Genomic DNA, 27,476 nt, shown 5'->3' with positions numbered 1-27,476 from the left:
AACAAACATGCTCGGTCAGCAAATGTGTCTCACCCAATATCTCACAGACTGTTCTGTAAGTTACTTTGTACAGTTTTCTCCTCTTGGTTCATGTTTTAGGTTTATATTTATCCTGACAATACACTGTGAGCCAGAGTGGAACGACTGCAGCCAACACCATTACTGCAATGACGTTTTTTAAAATAAATAAATTACTTTAATTTTGTCACTCTTAAGGTGGGACAACTCACTTCTCTGTTTCAGATTTATGTAGTTATTTTTTGTCAATAATTAGAATAAAAATACTTTTAGTAGTCTTTTCTCACAAAATTAGCTGAAAAATCTCAGAAGTAAAGCAGATAAGGTACTTTACCAGCTTTATCAATTATAATAGGTGGAATTCATGAGATCCTCTCCTTGTTATGTAGGATCTAATTCATTTACAGAACGAGGTTTTAAATATCCCATTAGAATCTTAATCTTAAAATCTTAACTCTCATTGGATTACACAATCTAGGTTAGAGATGTAAAAATATATATATATATATACATACATATATATATATATATATATATATATATATATATACAGTATTCTCTTAAAAATTTTGCTTGTAAACAATTCTGATTTTCAATTTTGGTCATAACATAAATAACACAATTTATTTGACCTTCAATCTAAGATACATAAAATTTGAAGTTTAGATATACTTAATATCCTAATCAACTCTCGCCTTGCAATGTGTTTTCAAACGTTTTCTAGACAGTATTTATTTATTTTTATCGTCTGTCCTGATGTTAATTAAGTGCAACTTCTGGCAAACAATAATATACCTTTATTCATAGAGCAATTATTCATGTGGCTGAAATGAAGCCAAAATGAAAAAAGGAAAAAACAAGCAAGTAATCTCTTTTCTTTGGGGACCTACTTTATATAAAACTGTTAGATATATATATATATATATATATATATATATATATATATATATATATATATATATATATATATATATATGTAGAACATGAATGAATGAATGAATGAAAGAAATGAACGAATGAATGAACGACTTTTAAATTTAGACTCCAAAATAAAATAAAAAGAAAAGAAATTAAATAGCTGCTGTGATTTTGAAATGTCAAAAATTATTAGTATGTGTAAAAAAACATGACAGTGAATTTCCACAAATGGCGCAGAGATTAGTAAAAGAAAATTACAAATGTCTGCAATGAGAACCAAAACTGGTCAGAAAGGTCATTTGTCAGGTGCACAGGGTTTAGCTAAAATTTAAAATAGGTGAAGTACTATAATAATGTGAAAACATATAAGTGAAAATAAATGAGACTTGTCAACAAAGACAAACATGTGATAGTAAATAGAAAGGGAGAATAGAATAATTTAACCATTTCATAGAAAAAGTAGAAAAACAAATCTGTAACCTAAAAACAAATACAATGTACAGACATAACCACTATCTACCACCACAAAACAAACAAAAAGTTTAAAGTAAGGCAGATTTTCCTGAAAGAATACATTAAAACAAACGGACAAAAAAAATTAAAGCACCTAATCACAGTTTTATAATCATAAAAGCATAACAAACCTCAGAACCGCTAAGGCAATTGTACAGTTCCCTTCCCAATTTACACCCTTGTGGAGATTGGTCAACCACATAATCAAGAAGAAACAGGGCAGACCTCTGCAGCAACAGCAGCACACAAAAGCACCCAAAGGCCCATTACCACAGTGCAACTGAAACCACATGAACTGGTAATCAGAGGGGGCTTTGTGGCACCCAAGCCAGGTCTCTACAGTAACTTTTTATGCATTTTTACACAGATTAAGACTAAAGGCTTGACTTAGAATTGAAACCAAACACTGAATTGGAATCCACCCAACTTGCACATAAGCAGTATAAGGAATGTCGGAAGCAGAAAGACTGTTTTTTCCTATAATAACTAATCATTAATACTTACATAACATTTTGGAAAAACCAAAAAGATACAACTGAATTAAGAGACGGTGAAAATGCTCAGGGATCATTGCAGGATTTTCTTATTAAAATATATAAAAAAATATTTCATGTTAACCCCATAACTTAAAATAAATCTGCTTTTAAACTATATGAAAGTTCATTTATAAGAAAAGTTTTGGATTTTGCTAAAATTTTCTATTTTTATGTGATTTTTTAATGTGCTAAAATGTTTTTAATATAAAGAATCTTAAATTATTTGTTTGTTTTTTTAATCTGTACATTCAGTCTATTCCACGAAGCGATTATTTCAATTGCAACATATTTGAAATCCATATTGTTAGGATTTTTGCAGCGCAATGAATGTCTTCATCCCGCATATCCTCTCTGCAGGCCTGCATGCCTATAAGCCTCACTTTAACCTGTGGTCAAAGCAGGACGGGTTTGTGCGCGCACGAGGTTAATGTAGTTAGTTAATGGCTTCTAAATGGGGAATCTGTCGGGATTTTTGGGGGGATGGAGGATTTATTGCACTGGCGTATCCCAGTGGTTGCCTAGTAACGCGCTGGCAGTGGGCGCCGTAGAAGGATCTATGGTGGGCGCTCCATTAAAACCGTTGGCGCTCCTGACCTTGGCGTCGTGAATGCGCAAAGCACACAGACGGTGCAGAGGAGCAGATAAGAGCGAAGATCTGCGCGTTTGATACCGACGCCGGGAGGAATATTTCTCACACACCGCTTTGTTTTGCAGCCACACGGGCATGATGGAGGAAATGTCGGGATGAAGCGCGGTCCAGCAGGTGAGTTAACCTAATGGCTGAATAGATATTTATTTACATACATTTATTTTCCCCTCTTCTCATTCTCTCCATCCCATCAGCTCACTGCTAGAATGCCCACTTTCCTTCTCTGATAATATTCATCCCCCCACCAGCTATCATCCCATTTCAGACCTAAATTAAACAAGCTTCCCATTCAGGCGCACACACCACAGCGGTCCTGTCGACGCTTCGTGGGCTGTGGCTTGGTATCTCTGTGAATCCTTGCAATAATTAATGAAACCGTGATCATCGCGTTGAGTGCTCCCTACATGTTGAGGGTATTCCTCTCTATTTTACTGCTTTAATGGGGATGCGTGGATTATTCTCCAAAGATGCTGTCGATTCACAAGGACACTGGAAGCCCAGTCCGGAATACAAGACTTTTTTTTTTCTCCAGATGCTCTTGTGTGAAGGGCCCCCCAGGCTACCAGACCCCAATCGATAAGATGTTGTGCCAGAGATTTTTATTAGAGCTGAATTGTTGCTGAATTGTTTCCTGTCAATGCTGTGTGTGGAGATATTGGTTGGAGTGAAATTGTAGCAATCATTTTAATAGGTCTTTTACTAGGATCGGATCATTGTCAGGTGATCGTCTTTGCCCAAATCATCCTAAAGATCTGACTGCTGCAGAACAGAACACTTCTGGTTGTAAAACACTAAGAGTTTGCACATATCAGTTACTGAATTCTAGGCATGCTGCCAGTCTAAATTGCCCAATAACTTGCCCTGTATCAAACATGACTGAATGATGGTTCACTTTTATGACATGGCCCATTTGGTATAAGCTATAAAGCTTTTATCCACATCTCCACTGTCCTAGACTTGAAGAGGTTGAAAAAAGGGGAGTCTATAACTGCCCTGATCGTGTAGAAAAAAAAGGAGTTATATTTTTTTATCAGGTACACCTCTAAAGGAAGCTTTACTTTTTACTCAGCCAATGAAATCAGAGGTCAGATCTCACCCAGGCAAAAAAGAAATGTGCTCACTGTGGCACCACACATGTTTATTTTATAAGGAAAGGCCTCTCATTTTAAGAATATATATTATTCCTCTGATGTACGGCAGCGCTGTGGGCTTTTTTCCTCCTTCCCTTTTTTCTTTATCAAATGTCAGGGCTGCTTATACAACTAATCAGAAGGATGTCTCTTTTACTGACATTTTAGAGCTGACAATGATTTAACTGAAGTTTTTTTAATGTTTTTATTCTTCCACTTCAAAATTAACTCAAAACGCAAACTGTTTTGGAACACTTTTGGAACAGATATTCCCCAATATCAAGCAGGAATCAGGTTCATTTCAATACTAATGCCTCTGGAGCTCTACATCGTTGCCTTTGGTGACAGAACATGTCTTGTACATTTTTTGGCTTAGGGGAACATGCATAATTGTTAATTAAATCAGACAAAGCAGGCCTGGGGCAGACAAGTCTCATATTTCTCAGATGACCCCTTGTAATAGTGGTAGAATGAAATTTTTGCATCGTTTCTCAGGAATAAGCAAAGTGCACTGCTACTGCTGTAATGGATGTACGGAGCTGCGTTTACTCGTGTTTGAATTCCTGCCACTGCCAACGAAATGTTGCAGCAACAGAGAAAAGCTAATGGGACGACACGTGTGTTGAATCAGTAAGGCATTGTCCACTGTCCTAATAGATAAAAATGGAGCTGCAACCTTGGAAAAGCGAGATCTGTGCACATCAATAAATCTACTCAGGTTAACAAGCCTGTTTTTTAATTTGTTCAATGACAAGCAAATGAGAGGGCCTGATGTATTACAAATAACAAAGTGGTATAATAGAAGGAGATATATTTTTTATTAGAGCTTACATTAGAAGGCGTCAGGCAGAAGGTACTTGATACTTCGATCTGCTCGATTATGTGCATGCATGACAGCAATTCTTTGCAACAAACCCTACAGTTACTGGATTGTTTCCGTAATCTGCAAAAATCTAACTCAGTGTGGAATCAACAGGAAAGAAATTGTTGGCCTGGCCCTGATTTGCAGATGAGCACTCATGCAGTAATTTAAGTAAACAGCTTAAAAGGGGCTTACATTTCTCCTTGATTTTTCTCACTTTTTGTATTAGAGACAGCTTGTGGAAATATTGGATTTTATTAATCTTTTTAGAGGTAAACTGCAAATAAAACAGAGTTCTGCTTGGATTGTCTCTTCCTCCTCATCTTTCAGTTTGACTGTAATTACTTTCCTATATGTGGAGGGTCTGTGGTCCCATCAGACATGTTTATTTTGGGAGCAAGCAACGCTTACACTATGCATTTTCATCTCAGTAACTGACAGTTAAACTGAGCTGTACTGGCAGGAATAATTCGGTTTGTGATGCTGTGCTTTTGAAATAAAACAATGAAACTTAACCAGGTCACACTTTTGATTCAACAGGAGTTTGTCCTCTTTTATCCTGAACTTTGAAGATTTGTCTTAGATGTTTTTGTAGGTTTTACTGAAAAAGAAGAAATGCTGTGTGCATTTTGTAATGAGCTTGAATTGATGGGGAGCAAGAAATGTGCTTTTCAGATTAAACTTCAAGTGAAACATAAGAATCTGCATTCAAAGACAGATGCAGTTAGGATTTTTTTACAGATAGGGCAACACACTTAAAAATACTCCTTAATTACTGCTATTTATAACCACTTTCATACATCATGCAAAACATGTAAGCAAAATCAAATCAACATCACACAGATGAAGCAACAAAAGATTAAGTGATGCTTGGATTATTCTTTTATTTGCATTAAAAAAAGTTTATTTTTGTATTTTTATACATTTTTAAATGATGTCTGCTGAAAGAAGCCCTTCAGCGTCCATGCAGAGAGTTTCACTTCATCTCTGCTTTTATCCCAGTGTGGTCTGAGGGTTAGGGGATCATCCGGTGTTGCTTTTCCTCCTTCCCTGTTGGATACAGAGATTTCTCAGGATTTCTCTGCTTCCTTTTATGTTGTGATGTACTGCACCAGACAAAATCCCCAAATTCTTTTCATTCTGACACGGACAGGCTTTGTTCTTACACTGCTTCTCATACAGTGAGCTTCCCCCTGAAAAGCTGTTGTAATAAATTAAAGCAGGCCATGTCTTTTCAGAGATTTCTTATATATGTCACTTCTCATATTCCACTGTTTTAGTCATGCAAATTCAACTATTTCTTTGTTTTTTTATACATAAGGTTCACCACATCCAATCTTTCTGTGTCGTACCTTTCTTTATGTTTGTTTTTTTAATAAAATTGATGTTTTTTGTGCTAATTGTACTGTTTTTCTTTTAGATCTCCGTACAATGCAATGAAAAAAGGAAGCAGAGGCTTTCCATACCTGGCTGAGGTGAACTCGGATTTGGAAACTGATCTAAAGGCACACTGAGAGATGCCCGTTTGACAGAGTCGGTGCAAAGAGGCTGAACAGACACTAGAGTGTGCATTTGTGTTGTGTGAGGGCGCCGTCTCGCTCAGACCATGTGGCTGGCTACGTTTAGAGGCCATCTGTTGCCTACACACCTGCTACATCAGCAAGGAACCACAACCCTCGCCCACTGTGCCCTTCTTTGGTGGATATCATGTTCCTGCTGGTCACTGACCAAAGCAACAAGCCAGAAATTCTACCCAACGGTGACAACCCAGTTTGGGAAGCTGCGGGGCCTTAGGGTTCCTGTGCCCAGTGAAGTTCTCAGGCCAGTTGATCAATACCTCGGGGTTCCTTATGCGGCGCCACCTGTAGGCGAGAAGCGTTTCATGCCGCCTGAGCAGCCGTCATCTTGGTCAGGTGTAAAGAATGCTACCCACTTCATGCCTGTGTGCCCTCAGAACATCCACAGCACAGTGCCAGAGATCATGATGCCCATATGGTTCACATACAACCTGGACACTGTAGCAACTTACATTCAGGATCAGAGCGAGGACTGTTTGTATCTGAACATCTACGCTCCAACAGATGATGGTGAGTTTGGTAGCAGTGACCTTTCATAACCATCATTGTTGCTGTTGCCCTCATTGTCTTGTGATCAGTGCTTGTACTGTTGCCACCAACCCAAGGCTGATATTCCATTCAAAGCAATGCCATCTTTGTTTTGTTTTTTGCTGCCATTATGCAGGTGTGCAGGAATTCATCGGACAGCTGCTGTTTGATGTTGTTGCTTCTGAATTGATGTTTTGTGTAGATTCACATTGAGCAACGCAAGCAAAAAAAAGAAAAAATCAATGAGGTTTGTGCTTGTTGTCCAACCAAGAGGCATCCAATGAATTATTACTGAGTTTGGGCAGTGTTGACACACAGGTCTATTTAAACAAGGCAGCAATGTTTAAAATGGCGATCACACCATGTTGTCCTCTCACAGCATCGGCTTAACATAAAAAAGGCCAGAAGAAACCTGGCGTTGCAGGATTTCTTTTAAAAATTCACTATTAATGAGTCACTGTTCAGACAGTGTGTCTGATTGGGGGCCAATTAGTGAAGAGTCAACTGTCTATCGTGAGCTGAATTCCTTTCTGTTTCTGATCTGTAAGATTAATCAACGAAGGAACCTTTTTATGTGTGGATCTGTAGATTAGCCGAACAATGTGACACCAATCCACTGACAACTAACACGTTTCTCCTAATTCAGCCTCCTTTAACTAATTAGGTTTGCTTTCTGAGAGTGTATGGCCTCCCTTTCTGCCATTCAGTGCAACACAAAATATTCAGCATTCAAAGTCGACCTGTGTTCTGCTTGTGTATGTAACACGGCACCCTTTGAGGATGTTTTTTTTTTACTGTGGTAGCATAGCAACAACAGACAAACAGCCTGCCTGAGAGGTGGATGTCCAAAATGGTGCAGCCCACATCTTTTAAAGCCTGATGGCCGCCAATGCAGAAGACCGCCGCACCTGGCACCTATACAAGTTAATTAAATGTCACTGCTACACATCGGTTTCAATAGCATTCGCTAAACCCGTTTTGTTCTTCACATTTTTCTCTTTTTGCACTACTTGTTTATTAAAAAAAGAAAAAATAGAAACCATGTGAGACATTTTTGACTGATTAATTCTTCGGGTATCACCATGTCTTCTTATCTCCAGCTATCTTTTTAACAAATTATGAAGAATGTTTTGGAAATTTGAGCTACTCTAACTTATCTTTTCAAACAAAATGAGATTTTATTAACTGTTAATTATGAACCACTATATATCATGCTGGCATTTACCAAAGGAATTGACAGGTGAAGACAAAGATGTAATTAATCATCAAGTAAAAATCCCTTTATTCAAAGTAATTAGAGGATGTGTGTGTAAGTGTGTGGGTGCGTGGGTGCAAATTCATATGTCAAATAGGGAACATTTGTACACTTGAGTGAATCAACACTGTAAATATTTGCTGTAGTTAAACAAAAGTTTCATGTATATTAATTGGGGGGCAAATCTATAACCTTTTGATTTGATTTTTTATGAGAAGAAGGATCTTTTTCCTTCTTAACCATTTGTGTTTGCGCAAGAAAAGTCAGATTTACCCTGCCTTTTTGAACTCTCTACTTCTTTTTCCCTCCATGTGAATCCCAGGAAGCCAACACAGGAAAAAGGGGGCGTCTTTCTCACATGCCGAGATTCATATATCCGAAGGTATTTTTTAAAGAGCTCAGTCTTGATGCATGGAGTCTTTTTGAATTTTTCAAGATTTTGTATTTCTTGAGATATTTTCTTTCAACGGAGTTAACGGATCTTTTTTTTCTTCTTTTGAGTGAAAAAAAAAATCAGGTGATATCTTATGTACTGTATGTCAAATACTGAAGTTCAACACTCATCCAAAGATTACACTCTGGAGATTATTTGAATTTTGTGAATATAGTTCATTTTTACTACCGGTAGTTATTTATTTATATTTTGGTGTGTTGTAATAGCTTCAATTAATTTAGTTAAAAGTACAATGTTTCAGTTCAAAACTTTAAATTCCGCTCCAATCTTCTTTTGATGTGTTGTAAAAGCGTTCCCAGTGGTCTTTTAATCATGATTATGCTATTTTTTACCCTAAATCAAAAAGTTTCTGCAGAGCGGCAGTAGTTCATTAGAAATCGGAGTTATGTGTGGGGCTTTTGGTACAGAGTAACTCCGCCCCCTCTCCCCTCCCTGTTGCTGACAGCGCGAAGGGGTGCTTGTGGCCCATCTATTGCACCAAAAACACAATTTTCACTGGAGTGGTTCTTTAAAGTTTTGCAATGAAAAATCTTCAAAATCGAGATTGGATCTATAAAAAAATTAATCTCTCTGTGTGTAGCCAAGAGGATTCTATAGTTTTGGTGCAGAAATCAGGTAACAACACCTCCATGCACCCCGACAACTTCTGGTTATGTTCACAAGCCATGACAGAGTGTATTTTCTGTTCTTATTTTGACTGTTGTTACAGCATTCAAATCACAAGGCTGCCTCCATAATTTTGCTTTTAAGCACATTTTCAGCTTTCTATTAAGGCTCCATTTCATAACTGTTGTCCCTGCAGTTGTGTGTTCATCCAGAGTGTTTGTCTGTGTGTCTGTGTCAACATTGCAGATATAAGGGACTCCGAAGCCCGACCTGTGATGGTTTATATCCACGGAGGCTCCTATATGGAGGGCACCGGCAACATGATGGACGGCAGCATTCTGGCCAGTTATGGGAACGTTATTGTCGTCACACTCAACTACAGAATTGGAATATTAGGTGAAAAGAGCTTTTAATGCTGTCTCTGAATCCAATATGTATCTCTGATTAATCATGTCAGATGTCAATCCCAGCTTGTTTGTTTTTTTGACAGAAAGAAAAAAGGTTTGACATTGTAAAACTAAGGCTGTTTTATGTTTGTGCTCATTCTATAAGTACTTTAGGAACATTTGAAAATATTAGTTATGTGTTTGTATGATCAGAGACAAAATTGCAAGTTTAAGCAGGAACTTTGTGTCAAATGAAGAAAAAAAACATGTATTATCTTCAATTATACTTATACTTTTGCTAAAACTGGTAAAGGTTTGGGTTTTTTTGAGCATCCTGAAAAACTTTTCTGACAGTTGAGCTTAAAATCTACCTGACTGCAGTTCAGCACCTCTAAATTCTCTACTTCTATTTTTTAAATCAGATTTAGAGCACAATTGATCTTTAGGTTTCTTTTTGTTACACCATGCTGCTTTACATAACTCATCAGCCTTTACTCTTTTAGAAATCTCTTTTGCTCTCCTCTCGACTCAGTAACATCAAAGTGAGTGAATCCTGACTGACATGTGAAGAGGTCTCGGCAGAGCTGAGAATCCCACTGTCTGTTGATAAAGACTGATTTAAATCAGTGTATAACAGATGAGACATTTGACTCCTATAACAAATTAATCCCCAAAGTGTCAAACAGGATGGTGTTAGTTTTGCAGTGTGTTGTTTGGGTAATTTCAAATTTTTCTTTTAAAGTCAAACTTCATAGGTATAATTTATAGTTTTGCATATGCAATTGTGTTATGGTTAAGAGAATAAACAATATTTTTTGTCAGTGAATGCAAACTTATGAGCACAACTAATGCTTCACTGCCTGTCACGAGCATTAACAGAGTTAGAGCTATTTTTTATTTCAGTTTAACATTCAAAATATTACTCGAGCAAAGCTGAACACATGTTTTAGAAACTTGAACTCACTCATGAGCTCTGCATTTATCATGGGAGAAAATACTTTGCTTTCATGAAACTTATCAAAGAAGAGAAGTTGTTCAGATTTGATGAACAGAATCTGTTTTTTTTATTTTTTTCCTTTGGGGGAAGCGCAAAGTGCTGTAAGACTAAAACTCTGCAGGAGAGAGCGAAGGCATATTTACACCTGAGGGAGAATAGTGTCAGTTCTTTCAGACGCCCTGCTGGGCCACAGCTTTAGATCAAAGCTGTTATGTGTACTGTGGAGCTCAAATTTAGATCTGCTTCTGCTGTCTGTCTGAACACATCAGGCTTTCTCAGCACCGGTGACCAGGCAGCAAAAGGCAACTATGGACTCCTGGATCAGATTCAAGCTCTCCGCTGGATAAGTAAAAACATTGGATACTTTGGAGGAGACCCAGGTCGCATCACAGTCTTTGGATCTGGAATTGGTGCTTCTTGTGTCAGTCTGCTCACTCTCTCTCACCACTCAGAGGGTAAGAACTAGTCACTAGGTTCAAGTTTGTCCAATTATTTTTTATGGTGGAATTATATTCATTGTTTAAAGTGTAGCTACACACGGTCAGTCTAAGACATGAAGTGTTATGATATGGGTATAGTGTAAAGGGAGGGGGGGGGTATTTGTTGAGTAAGTGATTGCTTTTGTTCCTTTACTCAGTCTAATCAGGCTAAAAGCTCAGCCTTTGAAAACGTGAAGCCCTTAAAAGTAGCCCACTGGCATTATAAAGTTCCCAACATGCTGTGAGCTGGACCTGTGACTATAACAAATTTTATAACAGTTGATTTAACTTTATTTTTATTTCATATCTACAAAGGTTTCTTTGTTTAAAAAATAAAAAATACATTGAACTGAGCTGATGTTTTTGGTCCTGAAACTTGGGAAAGAAAGTGAACAATTAGAAATGCTCAAATGTGAGGAAACAAGACTGAAAAAAGCGCAAAGGTTCTGACATGCTTTAATAAAATATGAAGAGTGGAATCATTTTGTCAAGGCTGCAAATAAAAATTACATATTTGGTGCAAAATAACGTCAAACTGTGTATGTGTATTTTAATCCTAGGATAGCAAGGAAATCGATTTATGTTTTTTCTTTAAAATACATTAGTAGCAATTACCAAAAAAAAGACAGATACACTGTATTTCAATCAATGACAGTAATGGTGCAGCAGTTGTTTTTTGTGAATTTTTTATAGGATGCTACAGCAATCAGACAAAGGTCTCCTGCTGTTTTTGCCAACATCTTTAGGTTAAACACAGGGTGGTACTATTTTTCAAAGAGCTGTTGTCTCTTAAATTTGGATGGAATTGATGTATAAAATGTATTACTTTATTTGCAGAAGATGAAAAATCTGCAGAGGCAGGAGTGATGCTCCGCATGCCAACACTTTAAAAAGCTTTTGTTTTTTTAGCTCTATTAACATTCAAGGATGCATTTGAATGCATCCTCTGCTCTCTGCGCAGCTGCACAGCTTGTTAGACACACCATATTAACAATTCTACATTTGCATTCTTCAAATACTAGGGGGGGAAATTAGCCTCTTCTTCCTAAAACAGTGTTGCAAATTGACCATTAGTTAAATATGCCCCCACTGTCATCTGCATGGGGAAAGCATCACATGAAACAAACAAGAGGATTCAGAAATTTTTCAGCTTTTTTAACAACAGAAAAAGCCAAAGTTTCATCCTCTATTCACTGCTGTGTTTGAGCAGCTCCTTATGGACTTTGGTTTCATGGTTCTTTGTACTGATTTATTGTCCAAAGCAGCATTTATAGTGCACTTTGGAAAAAAAAAGTACTGTGGCACACCTATAAATCATTGAACTCAGGCTCACACGTTTTAGAGTGCACTCCCTTTCTTTTGTGAAACTGAGAGAAAATGGAAGGGAATCTGAGCGCAAAATTTCAGAGCAGACATTCTGCCATGAAGAGGAGCATAACATGTTGACAAGCAAGCTGTGACTTTTTGTGATTGAGAGCAGAGGTTTGAAAGTGAGCAGTTTAAGATCAGTGATTGAAAGCAAAAATAAAAGTTTTCAAAGCAAATAAAATATGCTATATAATATTAGACTCCTTCATGTGTGATATAGACTTACAACAGTGCACACACAAACAGTAAGATGATCGAAAGTTTGTGTTATGTCAATGATTTCTAAGGAAAACGTAACACTTTTTTCTTGATTCTGTTTTAGGAAAATGACTAACTTCCACCAACCTTAATGTAAACATAAAAGCTTTGCAGCAGCTGCAAAAAAGGATGGAGACTTAATTTGGCAAATGCCAGGAGAACTTTATCTGCCTGACCTCATTTTACCACGTGTGGAATTTCATGGTGGATGAGTTACAGTATAGGTCTTTTCTTCATGGTTTGGGGTTTTGCCCCCTACTTTCAGTAAAAAGTAATCCTAATCCTTTAGGATACCAAGACCTTTTAGGCAAAGCTATGCTATCAGCTGTGTGAAAGCAGTTTGGTTCGGGCTCTTTTCGGTTCCACTAGACTGTGCCCCAGTGCACAAAGGAAAGATATGGTTGGATGAGTTTGTTGTGGGAGAGCTTTGATGCCACACTCAGAACCCTTCCCTTTTTAATGTAATCAAATATCTTTAAGAGAACTGTTGGAATAATGTATATAGGTTATCTCATATTTGTTTATTTTATGCATCACCTAGCTATATATATAGGTGATTTAATCATGTTCGCATAAGTGTGTGTGTGTGTCCGAATCTGTTTCACAGGAAGGTGGAGGTGACACCCTTGGGAGAAAATGTTTCTCTTTGCGTCTTTTCAGCAGGACGCTCTGTGTTAGTTTATCTGTGAGAAACGGCTTTGCAGGTCCAGAGATGATTTGAAGACTGTGGAAGGATGGACATGTTGTAATAAATGCTTTCTGATAGCGCTGCAGATGTGTTTTTATCTGTTTCCCCTCCTTAGAGCTCAGCGCATGTGTAACTTAGGGACAACCCAAAACAATTTATTAAAAGAGGAGGCAGCAGAATATGCACCAGAGTGGAGAGAGATTGTTTACTGGGTAGATCTCTGTCTGCTCTCCTCGTAAAGGTACCTTTGTCTGTTGGACTTTCTTTCCTTTTTGAATTGTTATGATGTTGCAGGTTGTTTTAACCCAACAAGAAATTGAAAGAGGGATTGTGAGCCATTGCTTCTTGACCAGCAACAAAATCTAACCTCAGACATGCTGTATAAAACAACAAAACGGCAGGAAAAAAACAAAATTTCTACACTTTTATCTTTTAACAGTTTAATGCATGTACCTTTTTGCTTTTAAATACCTCGTTTTGAACTGCTAAGAGCTTCAAAGTAACATTTAGACAAACTGTTCTGAATATTAGGTTGATTAACTGATTGATTAACTTAGGGGTTTTTTTGTCCAAAATTTTTGTCTCCCAAGGTCTTTTCCACAGAGCCATCATCCAAAGTGGTTCAGCACTGTCCAGCTGGGCGGTCAACTACCAGCCAGTCAAGTACACCCGCATGCTGGCTGAGAGGGTGGGCTGCAATGTGTTGGACACGGTGGACATGGTATCCTGCCTGCAGAAGAAAAGCGCCAAGGAACTTGTTGAACAAGACATCCAGGCTGCCCGCTATCGTGTCGCGTTTGGACCCGTCATTGACGGTGACGTCATCCCTGATGACCCAGAGATTCTGATGGAGCAGGGCGAGTTCCTCAACTACGATATAATGCTGGGTGTCAACCAGGGTGAAGGGCTGCGCTTTGTGGAGAATGCGATGGACCTGGAGGATGGCGTGTCTGGCAGTGACTTTGACTTTGCTGTGTCAGACTTTGTTGACAGCTTGTACGGGTATCCAGAGGGAAAAGACACACTGAGGGAGACAATTAAATTTATGTACACAGACTGGGCCGACAAAGATAACCCAGAGACCAGAAGGAAGACTCTTGTTGCTCTCTTCACTGACCACCAGTGGGTGGAACCATCAGTTGTTACAGCAGACCTACATGCCCGCTATGGCTCGCCCACTTACTTCTACGCCTTCTACCACCACTGCCAGAGCCTTATGAAACCGGTGTGGTCGGACTCAGCCCATGGAGATGAGGTGCCTTATGTGTTTGGCATTCCTATGGTGGGCCCAACAGATCTGTTCCCCTGTAACTTCTCCAGGAATGACATCATGCTCAGTGCTGTAGTTATGACGTACTGGACCAACTTTGCAAAGAGCGGGTGAGTGGCAGCACAAAACCAGTCACCATTTTATGAACATGAAAGTAATAGCGAAATTCATTATTGACGCACACTTTTTTTTTCATTTGTGTCTTTCCACTAACTGCCTAAAATCACACACAGAGTGAAAGCATATTAGTAAATAAAAGCAGTTTAGTTTAATAAGGGAATTAAAAAAGCTCTTTTGCTATTTTCATCTGTTGCATGATCCATTGTATTATTAAAACAGGAAATGAACATAGATATGCCTAGATACTCTTTATTCTGATATAAGACAGTGATGTCCAAAGTCTCTCCCTACCACCTAACTACTATCTCTTTTACAATCTAAGTGCCCTAGATTGTAGTAGAGTTTTGAAGATCATGTGTTCTCTACTTTTTATTTTTAAAAAGCAAATACAACGTTCCCTATTTTCTGAAGTAAAAATCTAATAAATATGAGTATTTTACACCGATTGTTTATGAATCCTCTGTATTTTGAAGATGAAAACTCAGATGGTTTATATAACAATACAAATAAAAAACACTTTTTTTCACATGAAAAATCGTTCAAACGCAATGCATTGTTGTCTATATTTGCCAATCTAGTGAGCATTGATGTACACTGCTTTTTTGCAGAAACTTCTGGGACATTTTTTTAGGATTTTGAAATTGTAAATTCAGACAGCACTACATAATGGCACTAGTCAGCAGTGAAGGAATTCAGACACAACAGACAATTTAATAATTTTAGTCTGCTTCTTATATTATTTTAGTGAATCACCATAAAAGGCAACCAAAACATGTATTTTAAAGATATGTATATACTTGTTTCTGCAAATGCTTCCTGTTTAATTGAATGATTGAATTCTTGACAAAGCATAGCTCCCTTTTTATGTCAAATCCTCTTTACTAAGTATTTTATTATTATTATATAATACTTCATCATTAGGTCAGGTGTAAAAAAAAACTCTGTTAAAGATCAAACTGTATCCATACTTAAATAAATTTGTGAGATAAAACAAAAGTTATGTACAATAAATAAGGACATTTAAAATTCCTTTTTTGGAAACTTTAAAGATTGAGCACCATCAATGAAATGAAAGATGTAGATTAGAAACTACATTAGGTGTCTTACGTTTTTGTAGGTTGGCCTACCTTTTACTGGTCTTATGCATCACTAGGACATTCATTTTACATATTATTCAAATAGCTTTATTCTTTACTTCTCCGAATTTGTGTTGAAGGTTTCTGGTTGCTTGTGTTGTTGTTGTAGTACAGCCCTGTTTTTGCCAGGCATAAACTTTGTATGTTTTCCACTTAAATTTTATCTTCCTTATTGTAAAGTGATGAACAGATTGGCATAAACAACTGCTCTCTTCGTGTTTTTGCTGAAGCTTTCTTGTCATTTGCATTATTGAAATGCACACTTGATCAATGCTCCACACCTCCAATCTGACAAACCCATTACTCATAAATGTCACGTTTGTGATTATAAAGAGAAAAGTAACAGCAAATTTTTGTTTTTATTCACATTAAAGGAGTAAGGTTGCAAAAAGCCATTACGTACCATGTTTTGTTTTTAATCCCAGAACTATGTTAACCTTATTTAAAAACGTGAATATTTTTAGTTTTTTATTGATTTCTTTTTGGTGTTTTGGGTTTACAAGTCTATATTCAATGATTTGGTTTAAAGGGAAATGGGGTTAACAGGGAAAATATGTGCCTGTCTATTGGACTCACCTGAGTGAGGAATGTGCTGCTGCTGCACTGCAGAGGTAACCCACAGTGAATTTAATGTAGGATGACTTCAGCAGCAGGCAAAAGCAAAGCAAAGGTCATGTATACTGTTACGGCTTGTGGATATGTGGGGATGCTGAGCCCATGAGGAAAGATGGGGACATACCAATGTGTTCTAACTTATTTTGTTCACCATCTGTGAATGTTTGCTTTTCTTTTTTTGCCATTTTTTTAAGAAAACAAACTCTTAATCTTCCAGTAGATCTGATACAGAAATATGTTTTAACTACCTACATTTGATTATAGACAAAGACATTATTCTAGTGAGCAGGAAAGGCAAAGAAACAAGGTAATTCAAAAATAACAGTTAAAGTTTAGAGGACACAGTTTTGTTATAACAATAGGTTGGTCAATGAAATTTAAAAAGAAATCATGTAATCTCAATATCTCTGTTGAAAGTTTACAAGTTTTGATGAAATGTGTGAGTTTCCTTGGTTCGTAAAGTTTACTTTAAATGACTCAAGTTCTCTGTTATGTGTTCACAGGGATCCCAACAAGCCGGTGCCACAGGACACCAAGTTCATCCACACTAAAGCCAACCGCTTTGAAGAGGTGGCCTGGTCTAAATACAACCCATATGATCAAATGTATTTGCATATTGGTCTGAAGCCTCGCATTCGTGACCACTACCGTGCCACCAAAGTGGCCTTCTGGAAACATCTGGTGCCCCATCTGTACAACCTCCACGACATGTTCCATTACTCCTCCACTACCACCAAAGTCACCCCTCTGGATGCTACCCAGTCCAATGGCAAGAGGTCGAGCAGCACCGGACGTACTCCCATATCTACCGCCAACAGTCACGGCGAAGGGGGCGGTGAGATGGGTCCTCTAATCATGCCGAACCCAAGAGATTACTCCACAGAGCTGAGTGTCACCATCGCTGTAGGGGCGTCATTACTCTTCCTCAATGTTCTGGCCTTTGCGGCACTGTACTACCGCAAGGACAAGCGCAGTCGCCAGGAAACATCCCAGCAGCCCAGTCCTCAGCGTGAGAGCAAAGGCAACAGTGCAGGTCACACCAACACAGTGGATGAGACCCTGTCATCCCAGCAAAGGAACCCGTGTGAGGCCCTTCACAATCCTCTCCACGTCTCACCCAGCTACTCCATCAGTCAGCGTCGCTCCCCTGATGACATCCCTCTGATGACCCCCAACAACATCACCATGATCCCCAATTCCCTAATGGGCCTCTCCAACATGAGCCCATATAGCACCTTTCCTGCTGGTTACAGCTCGGCTGGTTTGCCCAGCACTCACTCAACCACACGGGTATAGCTTCATAGCCAACGGAGATGAGAAATATTGTATACACGAAACATGAAATGTAAAACTGTATTTAGGATGTGTAGATAAAAAAGAAGGATTGAAGATGTTTATTCATTCTTTTCCAAAGGTGTTACACCTCCAACATCTTGCCTTTGCTCTCTCGTGATAGGAAATCAAACTGCTTAGTCATTTTATAATAACCAGTTTCAATGGTGGTAAAAAAAATAAAGTGCATTTCATTTTTCACGTTGGCTTTTTTGGAACTTTACCCTGCAAGAACTTAGTATAATGTTTATACAGTTGGATTTGTATGAGAAGCTTTTTCTTACTCTGTGATATCTATTTTGCTCTTGTGGGACAAAGTGACATTACAATTTGTGGTGGACAGAGATGAGTTCTGGAAAAAAAAGTGTAAGAAGTAGTATTATGATTGCAATATTCAAGCTATTTTATACATATCTCTCATTTGACATTGCTTATTATAGAAATGTATTTTTACTGTAATTGCTTTAAAAATGCGTTGTACATTGCTTACAACAGGAGTTACTGTGGAATCATAGCAGAAACCATGGACGTCTCACTTAGATAATGGTCAAACACTGTAAAAATCATTTCAAATGTTTCCTTCTGGTCATATTGAAACTGGTGGGGGTCTGTGGATGGGGGAGTTGGTCGAGGCATCAAAAAATTACATTATAAAATGTAAATTATGCATTTTTTAAATGAATTATTCACTTTTGCATCATGTAATGTCGTGTGACTTATTGTAGTCTAATTGAGTATCCTTGCCATATTTTAGCTTTATGTGCTCATGATTTTTGCTAGGTACACTGTAGTAATATAACTTTTGCCTCACTATAGACAAAAATAATTACTTAAGATGTGTTTCACTGACTAACTCATATTTTTTTTTGCCTTTCCTTCTTTGTACAGCATAATCCTAGCCCAATATTTAATTTCTTGTTTGTTTACCAATACTGTAAGGAGAGATTACTCTAAATGTATATATACCAATTCAGTTATTCACTCTTAAGATGGAGTCTTAAGGGACTGAAAAGACTTCTGCTTCAAAGGATTGGGACCCTGGAAACCATAAATCTAAAGGACGTCCTTTACTGACTGGACATAATGGGAGATCTGATATGTTTCTTTTGAACTTATCATAACATTGTTTTATCTAAATGAAAAATTATTAAAAGATTTTTCAAACTAAAGCTGGGTTTTCTCTGACATCGGAATTTGATCAACTCTAAGTCACACAAAAAAGCCTGCTGGAAATGATCGATGAAGGTCAGGAAGGGACATTTGAGAAGCTGGGTGATGAAGCGGCCATGATGCGCTCACTTCCTGTCTCATGTGAAATCACATGCTTTGCATACAACCCCAATGGTACCAACGGGAATTTGCACGCCAAACTGTTGCAACATCAGCATGGTTTTGCGCCATAAATGTTGATTATGTGAATTTCCAATGGCATGTCCTGCAACATTATAGAACGGAAATGTCTCCCAAGTGGTGTGCAGTAAAGCTCTGCGAAGCTTGGCAGCAGATAGTTTTTGGAGTTAAAATTGGACTGAACATGATGCTTCTGAATTAAAAATTGAGTAAAAAACAACAGACAGAGGTTTTCATCTTGTTTCATTTTAATGGTGTTAGTTGCTTGGTTGAGCTAAATGATTGATGAAACCTGTCTGCAGTTTCTCAATAATTCATTTCATTCAAATGGTTTTTATTATGCACACTCATAGGGAGCACACCAAAGATTGTCCAAATGTTTTTCTAATGGACTCTAGGAAAGGTGCTGATTTCTACAGTTGATCAAATACATAAATAGTAAAAATAAAATCTCACATTTTCATAGTGGCTTTAAATAATGTAGTAAAATGGCTCAAATCTGCCAAATGTCACCAAAGCTGAGGTGTTTTTGAATTGTTTAATTTTTAAAAAAGTACCAAAAAAGGAATGTGAGACTAATAGAACAAGAGTTGAATGAACAAGCATTTAATTTTTCTCAAATTTATGGCATAAAATGTGTTTTAGTGACATTTTTGGGGTCACATAAACTCCCTTTACTGGAAAAATCCTTTTCATCCATTCATCTTCCAAATCTGTATTGTCCCTTTCAGGGTCGCGGGGCTGCTGGAGCCTGTCCTGCCCACTCATGGGGGAAGGCAGGGAACATCCTGGACTGGTCATCAGTCTGTTGCAGGGCCACAAATCACGCACCCATACACACAAAGGGACAATTTAGAGTAACCAATGAACCTATGAAGCATTTTTTTGGACGATGGGAGGTATAGCCATATCGTTAAACGTATTCCAGTGGCGCAGTGATTAGCGCTCTTGCCTCACAGCAAGAAGGCCCCCAGTTCAAGTCCAAGTCCTGGGGGACCTGGAAGAGAACACCAATGGTGGACCTTTATATATGTTCTCCCCCGTGCATGTGTTGGTTTTCTCCAGGGACTCTGGCCTCATGAAAAAGAAGATTTAGTAAGGCTGGGTTTTTAAAGGTAATTGTGTTTGAGTCACTGAAGTCCCCTATATAGAAGCTGGGAAGCCCAGCAGAGTATGGTTTGAGTTTCAGATCTCTAACCAAATGACTGACACTAGCAGAGCTGTGGGAAAACAGCAGTTGTAAATGTAGGCTTCTCAACGACCACATGATGAAAAACACCCAAAAGGATTTTAAAACATAGAGGAAAAAGTGGATTACTTAACTGACACCATGAAAGAAATAGCAGAGCTGCCCATCTGACTTTCACCAAACTAATGAGAGAGCCTGGCAGCAGCTGCAGTGACTCCTGAAGCTGAGGGTTAATGAGCTGATCACATCAGATGTGGTCACTCAGAGGCTCCGAGAATAGAGGAACCACATTACAAAAAGTATCCTGCGTTAGTTATACTTTTAACTTTTGTCATGTAATATAAGGTTTTGTTAAAAAATAGTGTTGAAATAAATTGCAAAACAGGAGTATCCTTGTTCATTTATCCCTCTATAACAGCAAGACAGCTAATCTAACACACAACAAGCTCAGCACAATCTTAAAGAGGTTTTTATATTTCCTAATCATCATGTCAAATCTAATCAAAAAAATGTCAAATATCATTTTCTGCTTTGACAAATGTTAAAGGAAATTCAACAGATAAGATGAATAAAGTACAGTTTGTGCGGACGCACTTTAAATTTGTCAATCTGCGCTTGTCCATTTGCATTAAATATCTGTACCACTTACCACCTGGGATGTCTGTCAGATACGACATGCAATTATAAGTCATGAGAACTTTAAAAGCACAAAGGCACTGCACTGAGCATTTTTTTTATTTTGTTTTGCAGAGAAAACATATATTTTTGCCTCTTTCGGGAAGATGATCACTGCTGGGGAAAAAACTAGAAAACCTTTTTTTTCCCAAGTGTTTGATAAATTTCTGTATTTAGAACATAAATAACGAGGAATGAATAACAGAAACCAACAAACACGGTGAATATACTCAGTGTGTACAAGTAATTGAAATACTTTGTTTAAACCCATGTATTTCAGAGGAGTCATTCATTCTGTTCTTCTTAAAACACATTATTGATTAGGATGAGTTAGTTTATGCTCTAAAACCCATCCAATTTTAACACATAGGATATGGCATTGCCATACAAACTGCAGTTTGTACAATATTATAGCACTATTATCATGTTTTCATCAATCAAATCCATCTTTTTTTATTGTCATCTTAAAACGTAAACAAAAAAAGGAGGATGGTTGCTTTCTTCTGTCCTCAACAGCAGGGAGTTCTCTCTTGCTTCACACTGGCTCTTTTGTGCTGAACCCAGCTTTGACATCAACTGGGTCAAACACTAGGGAGGGGGGGGTAGAGGACGGCAGCTGGACCCAACCATCAATGTCACCGTTGTTGGTTAACTTAATCACTGTCAGCCCCTGCTTTTTCATTTTATTTCTCATCTTTGTCTGCGCCTACTTTTTATATCTGACAGCGTCTGTATGGTGATAAAGTCCACCACGTGGAGCATGCAAACATAAGACACGTGCATAATGGCAGTCAACACATCCTTTATTATGAATGCATTAAATGTAAATTAGTGCCAATAAAAGCAGTGCAAGGTGAAAATCCTAATACCTGGACATTGAAGACATTTTTTGTGATGAATTTTGGGCTGTTTGCACCAAAATACAAAAAACGTTTAGTTTAGTCAGGTAATAATGTAGAGCAGGTGTGACATTTATTTCTAATATCTTGTGTCAACACTTCATATAGAAACTTGCACTTTACAAAAACCACCTGCTTCCTAAAAGCTTAAAAAATCTGATAAAAGTTCAGATGAGGATTTTGGGCCTCTGCTGGCCCCCTGTCCAAAATCCAGTGGCTACACAAATAATGACTGGCAGCTGAAATGGGGCTTTGTGACTTTAAGATGTGACTCGGGGAGATGTGGTCTATCTATTGTTGATGGGACAAAAGCTCAAGTCAGATTCATATAGGAGTGGCGGGGAATAACTTCTCATATCCTCATATCGCAGTCACAAAGCCATCCAGCCAAACTTCATTTTCACCCACACTTCTTTGTGGACATGGGTGAGTGCAGACAATTTGTAATTACTCTTATCATTTCTTAATAGTGTCATTTGAATAACTGGATTTTAATAACTTGCTGCATTTGAATGTGTTGCTTCCATGCTTTAATATCATTCTTGAGCAACGTGGGGGTAATCTTCTCACTAATAAATCACCCATTTTATTTCATCAAATAGATGACTAGACAACATTGAAATTCTACTGCTTTGCCCTTTGTTTTTGTTACTAACATGCAGCTCTCTTCAATGTGCAAAAAAAAAGAATTTCAGGATATTTATCATAAAAGTTAGTTTTTGAATAGAAAAAAAAACCAAGAAGAAGTCCTCATTTGTTATCCTTTTTCAGCAACAGATTTATAAAGTCAAAGTGGCTGAGAGATGGGCATAAACTCTCATCATGCCGGGGCCATGCCAGGTCACTCATGTGAAAGGGGTCAGACACTCCCACATGTGGCACAGCAGAAATTTGCAAATTCTCATCAGAACTTTGGAGCCACTAAATTTCTGTCCGTCTTTTGTCACTCGCAAAGAGCTTGAAGACTTTTTGGTTTTCAAAATTTTTCAGCCACTGAAATATTGATCACTCGTCCAGCAACAAGTGACATGCATTCATTTATTTTGCAAAAGTACAAAATGGAGGCATGACATTTTTCTCACTATCACTATAACCACCACCGTTGCAGCTCCTGCTGATGTGTGGGTGTCTGCAAGCACTTGGGGTTTTTGGGACTATTAGGCTTCCTGCTGTTACTATTTTTACTCTCCAGGCAGATTGTTTACAACACTGCTGTCTCCTTCCTCTAACTGAACCATTTAAGAAAATGTGTCATTTTCTTTTTTAATTCTCCTGTCCAATAGCTGAGCAAACAGAAGAGAGCTGAAGGTCTCTTGTGTTGGACATATTTTACTGTTACAACATGGGGTAATGAATCTTCTGACATACAATGTGTATACTTGAATAAACCCTTTTGTTATTTAGACTAAACTTTATTCATAATTATATTTGTAGCCGTTTTCTGTTGGACCGGATGGAAAAGAAAGGAGGAAAAGGAGGGAAGAAGAGAAAGGGTGGAAAGAAGATGTGGGGGGGGGGGTAGGAGAGTGATTACAAGGGGGGAGGTAAAATCATAAATCATCATAAAGCAACAAGTTGCTGGAAGTTACATTACTGTCCACATGCACACTCAAATTGTCATAAACATATCTGCAAATTAATTTTAAGATTTTATCAAGATAAAAACATTTTAGGCTTCTTAATATTATCCATTAGAAAAAATGTTATTGTTAAGTGGGCTTGGTGTTGTTGTGAAAATATTCAAATTGCCCCCCACCCACTCTTTAAATACTTGAACTGAGCCCCCACTACTGTTGCTCAGTGCCATGGTACCAGCCTCATCCAGCTGTGGGTGGCTTCACTACACTTCTATTGGTATTGAGATGTCCCGGTGACCCCCTCTATTGCCACACACTACACTGTGTGTGTTGTGACTTGATTGTCTTTGTTTGACATCACTGCCCTTTGTTGCTCCCTGATAGATGCAGATACAATGGATATTGTATCTGCAATCACAAAGAGAAGCTCTTTCTTCAAGCCCCATCGCCAAAGTGGCTTGGTGACGCCTGTAACCACTGAAGAAAAAGGGTTGGACTGGAATTAGTAAGGGCTACGCTGTGAGGTGTTGGCACAAGCAGACAAGCTTTCACATGCGGATGAAATCAGCGCAGAGAGGCTCATTGAACAGTAGCAAACCTTGTAGGCAGCTCAGATCATCACAGTCTGGCGCCGGGATCTCTCTCGTTGTGGAATACAAGATCAGAGGAAGCAAATGTTTCCGGTCAGGCAGCCTTGGCTTTGCAAAGCCTTAGGTGCTTTCCTCTATCCCATTTCTGGCAATGCATTTATTAACAAATTGGATATTTGCTCCCAGCTTCAGCATCCCCACTTATATGGAAGAAGTGCATGAGGTTGTTGTGAAATCAGTGGTGGCTGCTTCTGTTTGGACGCTTCATTGGGTATTGCTGCTTGAACTCTTTTTTGCCACTGCTGTCTAATTTGTTTCTGTTGCTTTCTTGCCTGTTGGTGGGGTTTTATTGTACGCTCATGGATTTGCAGGCTGAGCGAGCCCTTTTTCTTAGCCCCCCGAATGAGATGAAAGACTCCTGCATCGTGGCATAGATGTGCTGTGTGGTTATTTGTGCGGTTTGTGCCGCCTGTGTGCTGATATATTATGCCCCTTCAGGTTGTTATGATTGCTGTATCCGGTGCATTGGGGCAGTGCCCTACCCGTCACTGGTGGCCACCCTGCTGTGCTATATTGGCATGGCATTATTTTGTGGCTGTGGACATGAAGCGCTGACCCAAACCGAAGTCCTTGTTGAGACTTACTTTGCCCGGAATGTCCAGGACTACGTGGTCATGGCCTCTTTGTGAGTAATCCTCAGCTACCAACTTTCACAATGAGTTTGATTTCACAGTTGTACTGACTTCTCTCTCTGATTATCCCAGCATCAAGTACTTCCAGTATGTTATCTACGGCCTGGCATCCTTTTTCTTTCTCTATGGTATCTTGTTGCTGGCTGAGGGTTTCTACGCCACAAGTGCAGTGAAGCAGACCTTTGGCGAGTTCAGGAGCACCCAGTGTGGCCGCTGCCTCAGCCTGACGGTGAGGACATGTCTGGGGGAGGAGATCATGAGGGGGGGTGAAGATGATTCTTAAGATACTTAATGCTGGTTTGTCTTTAATATTTCAGGATAATGAAAGATTCTTTGATTACTCCAGAAACATTACATGCCTCCAGTGTGGTTTTCACTGGTGTGTGAATGCGCATGAATGATCCTGGTGATGGTCAGAGGGGCCGTAGGCGCGAACTGGCAGCCACGCCTCTGTCAGTCTGCCCCAGGGCAGCTGTGGCTACAACCGTAGCTTACCATCACCAAGTATGAATGAGGAGTGAATGAATTATGGACACAATGTAAGCGCTTTGGGTGTCTTGAAAAGCGCAGATAAATCCAATCCATTATTATTATTATTATTACTAATGGTGGAAAAATTCTGTGACAATAACACCTGAGCATCAAGACTAACAAAACTGCAACCTTTTTCTTTCAACAGTTTATCATAGTGACATACATCTTGGCCTTCATCTGGCTCGCAGTGTTTGCCTTCAGTGCCATCCCAGTCTTCTTCCTGTTCAACATGGAGCAAACCTGCCACAACATCAACCTCCTGGCTGAGACGACAGCCAGCATTAATCAGCACAGCTGGATCTGTATGGACGCGAGGCAGTATGGTGGGTTACTCTCATAATAACTGACCGCATGCCCCCCTGATGAGAATGTTAATGTGTCCTTGAGAGCATTGAATTAATCAGAGGGGAGTGGCTGCAGGACTGATGGCTAAATTAGCTATGAAATAATAAAGATGACTGCAGCTTAATTTCTTTATTGCTCTTCCCCTCATATGCAAGCTGGAGCCCACATATGTCATCCGCTCTTGATTCATCACCAGTAAGATGTTGCTCACTTGCGTCATGTTTTCATTAAGGTCTGCTTCCCTGGAATGCGGTGCCAGGCAAGAGCTGTGGAATGACCCTGGCATCTATCTGCAAAACCAGTGAAGTGAGTAGATGCATACAGGAAGAATATTTGCCAATCTGCTTTAAGATGTTAGTATATGTGCAGTAAGTACATATGACTATGCATTGTAAAACAAGAGAATGGTAATAACCTGCGAGGGATTGATTCACTTGGCATCTGTTGACCTGATTATGTTCTATCCTCAGTTTCACCTGACCTATGACTTGTACATAGCTGCGTTTGCTGGAGCTGGGGTCACTCTGTTGGCACTGGTGAGCAAATACTTTCTGCACTTACCGATCATGCAAACTGCCTTCTAAAAATGTAAATAATGGATTAAATGAATTTAAAATAAAGAATAATCATTGTATCAGTATTTAGACAAATGATTGTTGCATATTATTCAGTCATTTGTATACTTGTTTGGATTTCTTTTGCCTTTTTTTGACAATGGACGAACAGACCTTTGCTTTGTTTAGTTTCCCACATTTAGAATTTCATCATGCTCCTTCGTAAACAACAGTAAAGCGTTCTATTCTATTCTATTCTATTCTATTCTATTCTATTCTATTCTATTCTATTCTATTCTATTCTATTCTTCTCTAACTAAACAACAGTCATGCAGTTTGACTGTATTAGCAGGAAAATGATTGATAATTATATAGCTTTGTTTCTGTTGATTAAAACGCCTATTAAAATGGTTTCCATGTGGTAAATCTGATAAATAGATTTTTCAACATCCAATCATTCAACGTGCATCATTCCAAACCAAACCTACATGTCTTTCTCTTGCCTAACTATGAATAACTTTTAAGAAATGATTCCCTTTATTCTCTTCACCTCCCCTCCCCTCTTTTCCCATTTTCTTACAGTTTCTGTATCTAATTGCCACCACCTACAACTACGCAGTCTTGCGTTTCCTTGGCAGGAAAGGAATTCGTTAATCTGCCCCATTCTCCTTCATCTTCTGGCAGTAAGGTGGACATCCAGCTCACGCAACGCTAGATCTGAACTCTTCATCCTACCTTAGAAAAAAAGCACCTTTCAAACCTGGATCATCTACTGTTCTTGTGAATGTTTAATAACAGACAAATGTTTCTCATCCCTGTCATGAATGAACAACAGGCAGAGATGAAGATAATTCTGACCCAGTAATGATCCCCCTGGATGAATCTCTTGCATTGTTCATTTTCCTTTTGTGACTTTTCATTTTATCCTTTTTGTAAGCCTTCCCTATTTCTGGCTGCAATGTACGATACTCCATGAATAATTAAAAGCTTTGCCAGCTTGCTTTGCAAGTCATAACTGTATGCACACTATTCAGTCTCTGATGTGCATATTGGTTCTGAGCATGATTTCCTCATTATCAGCAACTTACATGTCGTCGTTGTGGATCTAAAGCGGGGGAAATTGAATGTGCCAGATTTTTTCTTTGAGCTTTTCATCCAACATGAAGTTTACTGTGCATTTATCACAGGCTCTAACTGATTTGTTTGAATGCCACAGTCTACGGATGGGTTTTAGATACTAGCTAAAAAAAAAAAAGTCACAGAGGCACTTTTTGTTTCTTTAACTAGTCTCCAGCTCACGTGTTTGTGTGCACATTTGTATTTACTTCAAATTAAACCTTTGAAATCTCAGTTTATTTGTAATTTCATTTGAATGA

The 27,476-nt window shown here is 38.5% G+C and overlaps 2 protein-coding genes across 8 annotated transcripts; both read left to right on the top strand.

Annotated features, from left to right (window-relative positions):
* Window positions 1-2,291: 2,291 nt before the first annotated feature.
* On the top strand, window positions 2,292-18,864 carry nlgn3b (neuroligin 3b). Of its 5 annotated transcripts, XM_011483575.4 has the most exons (7): window positions 2,292-2,748; window positions 6,047-6,713; window positions 8,309-8,368; window positions 9,293-9,442; window positions 10,699-10,884; window positions 13,813-14,602; window positions 16,867-18,864. In XM_011483575.4, exons 2-7 carry the CDS (start codon window positions 6,233-6,235, stop codon window positions 17,657-17,659), a joined length of 2,460 nt encoding a protein of 819 aa, XP_011481877.1. In that variant the 5' UTR covers window positions 2,292-2,748; window positions 6,047-6,232; the 3' UTR covers window positions 17,660-18,864. The 5 variants fall into 5 exon arrangements, with proteins under 5 accessions (XP_011481877.1, XP_011481878.1, XP_078786428.1 ...); XM_011483576.4 differs by lacking the exon at window positions 8,309-8,368; XM_078930302.1 differs by lacking the exon at window positions 6,047-6,713 and having other exon boundaries at window positions 2,585-2,748.
* A 3,231-nt stretch (window positions 18,865-22,095) lies between these two features.
* On the top strand, window positions 22,096-27,450 carry plp1b (proteolipid protein 1b). Of its 3 annotated transcripts, none has more exons than XM_004076483.4 (7): window positions 22,096-22,234; window positions 24,474-24,660; window positions 24,740-24,896; window positions 25,347-25,524; window positions 25,779-25,852; window positions 26,017-26,082; window positions 26,683-27,450. In XM_004076483.4, exons 1-7 carry the CDS (start codon window positions 22,231-22,233, stop codon window positions 26,752-26,754), a joined length of 738 nt encoding a protein of 245 aa, XP_004076531.1. In that variant the 5' UTR covers window positions 22,096-22,230; the 3' UTR covers window positions 26,755-27,450. The 3 variants fall into 3 exon arrangements, with proteins under 3 accessions (XP_004076531.1, XP_004076532.1, XP_011481913.1); XM_004076484.5 differs by lacking the exon at window positions 22,096-22,234 and adding an exon at window positions 23,889-24,099; XM_011483611.3 differs by lacking the exon at window positions 22,096-22,234 and adding an exon at window positions 23,902-24,068.
* Window positions 27,451-27,476: the final 26 nt, after the last annotated feature.

The sequence above is a fragment of the Oryzias latipes genome, chromosome 14 (assembly GCF_053564925.1).
Source record: "Oryzias latipes strain Hd-rR chromosome 14, Olatipes_Hd-rR_3.1".
NCBI lineage: Eukaryota > Metazoa > Chordata > Actinopteri > Beloniformes > Adrianichthyidae > Oryzias > Oryzias latipes.
This window is presented reverse-complemented; position numbering and strand designations above follow the sequence as displayed.

What these genes read in the sequence shown, in the direction of transcription:
- nlgn3b (XM_011483575.4), top strand. Translation starts at nt 6,233, where the DNA reads ATGTGGCTGGCTACGTTTAGAGGCCATCTGTTGCCTACACACCTGCTA. An exon ending in CGAGATTCATATATCCGAAG is followed by an intron (nt 8,369 to 9,292) that starts GTATTTTTTAAA and finishes TCAACATTGCAG; the next exon opens with ATATAAGGGACTCCGAAGCC. An exon ending in ACCAACTTTGCAAAGAGCGG is followed by an intron (nt 14,603 to 16,866) that starts GTGAGTGGCAGC and finishes ATGTGTTCACAG; the next exon opens with GGATCCCAACAAGCCGGTGC.
- plp1b (XM_004076484.5), top strand. Translation starts at nt 24,060, where the DNA reads ATGTTTCCGGTCAGGCAGCCTTGGCTTTGCAAAGCCTTAG. An exon ending in TATGGACGCGAGGCAGTATG is followed by an intron (nt 25,525 to 25,778) that starts GTGGGTTACTCT and finishes GTTTTCATTAAG; the next exon opens with GTCTGCTTCCCTGGAATGCG. An exon ending in GGGTCACTCTGTTGGCACTG is followed by an intron (nt 26,083 to 26,682) that starts GTGAGCAAATAC and finishes ATTTTCTTACAG; the next exon opens with TTTCTGTATCTAATTGCCAC.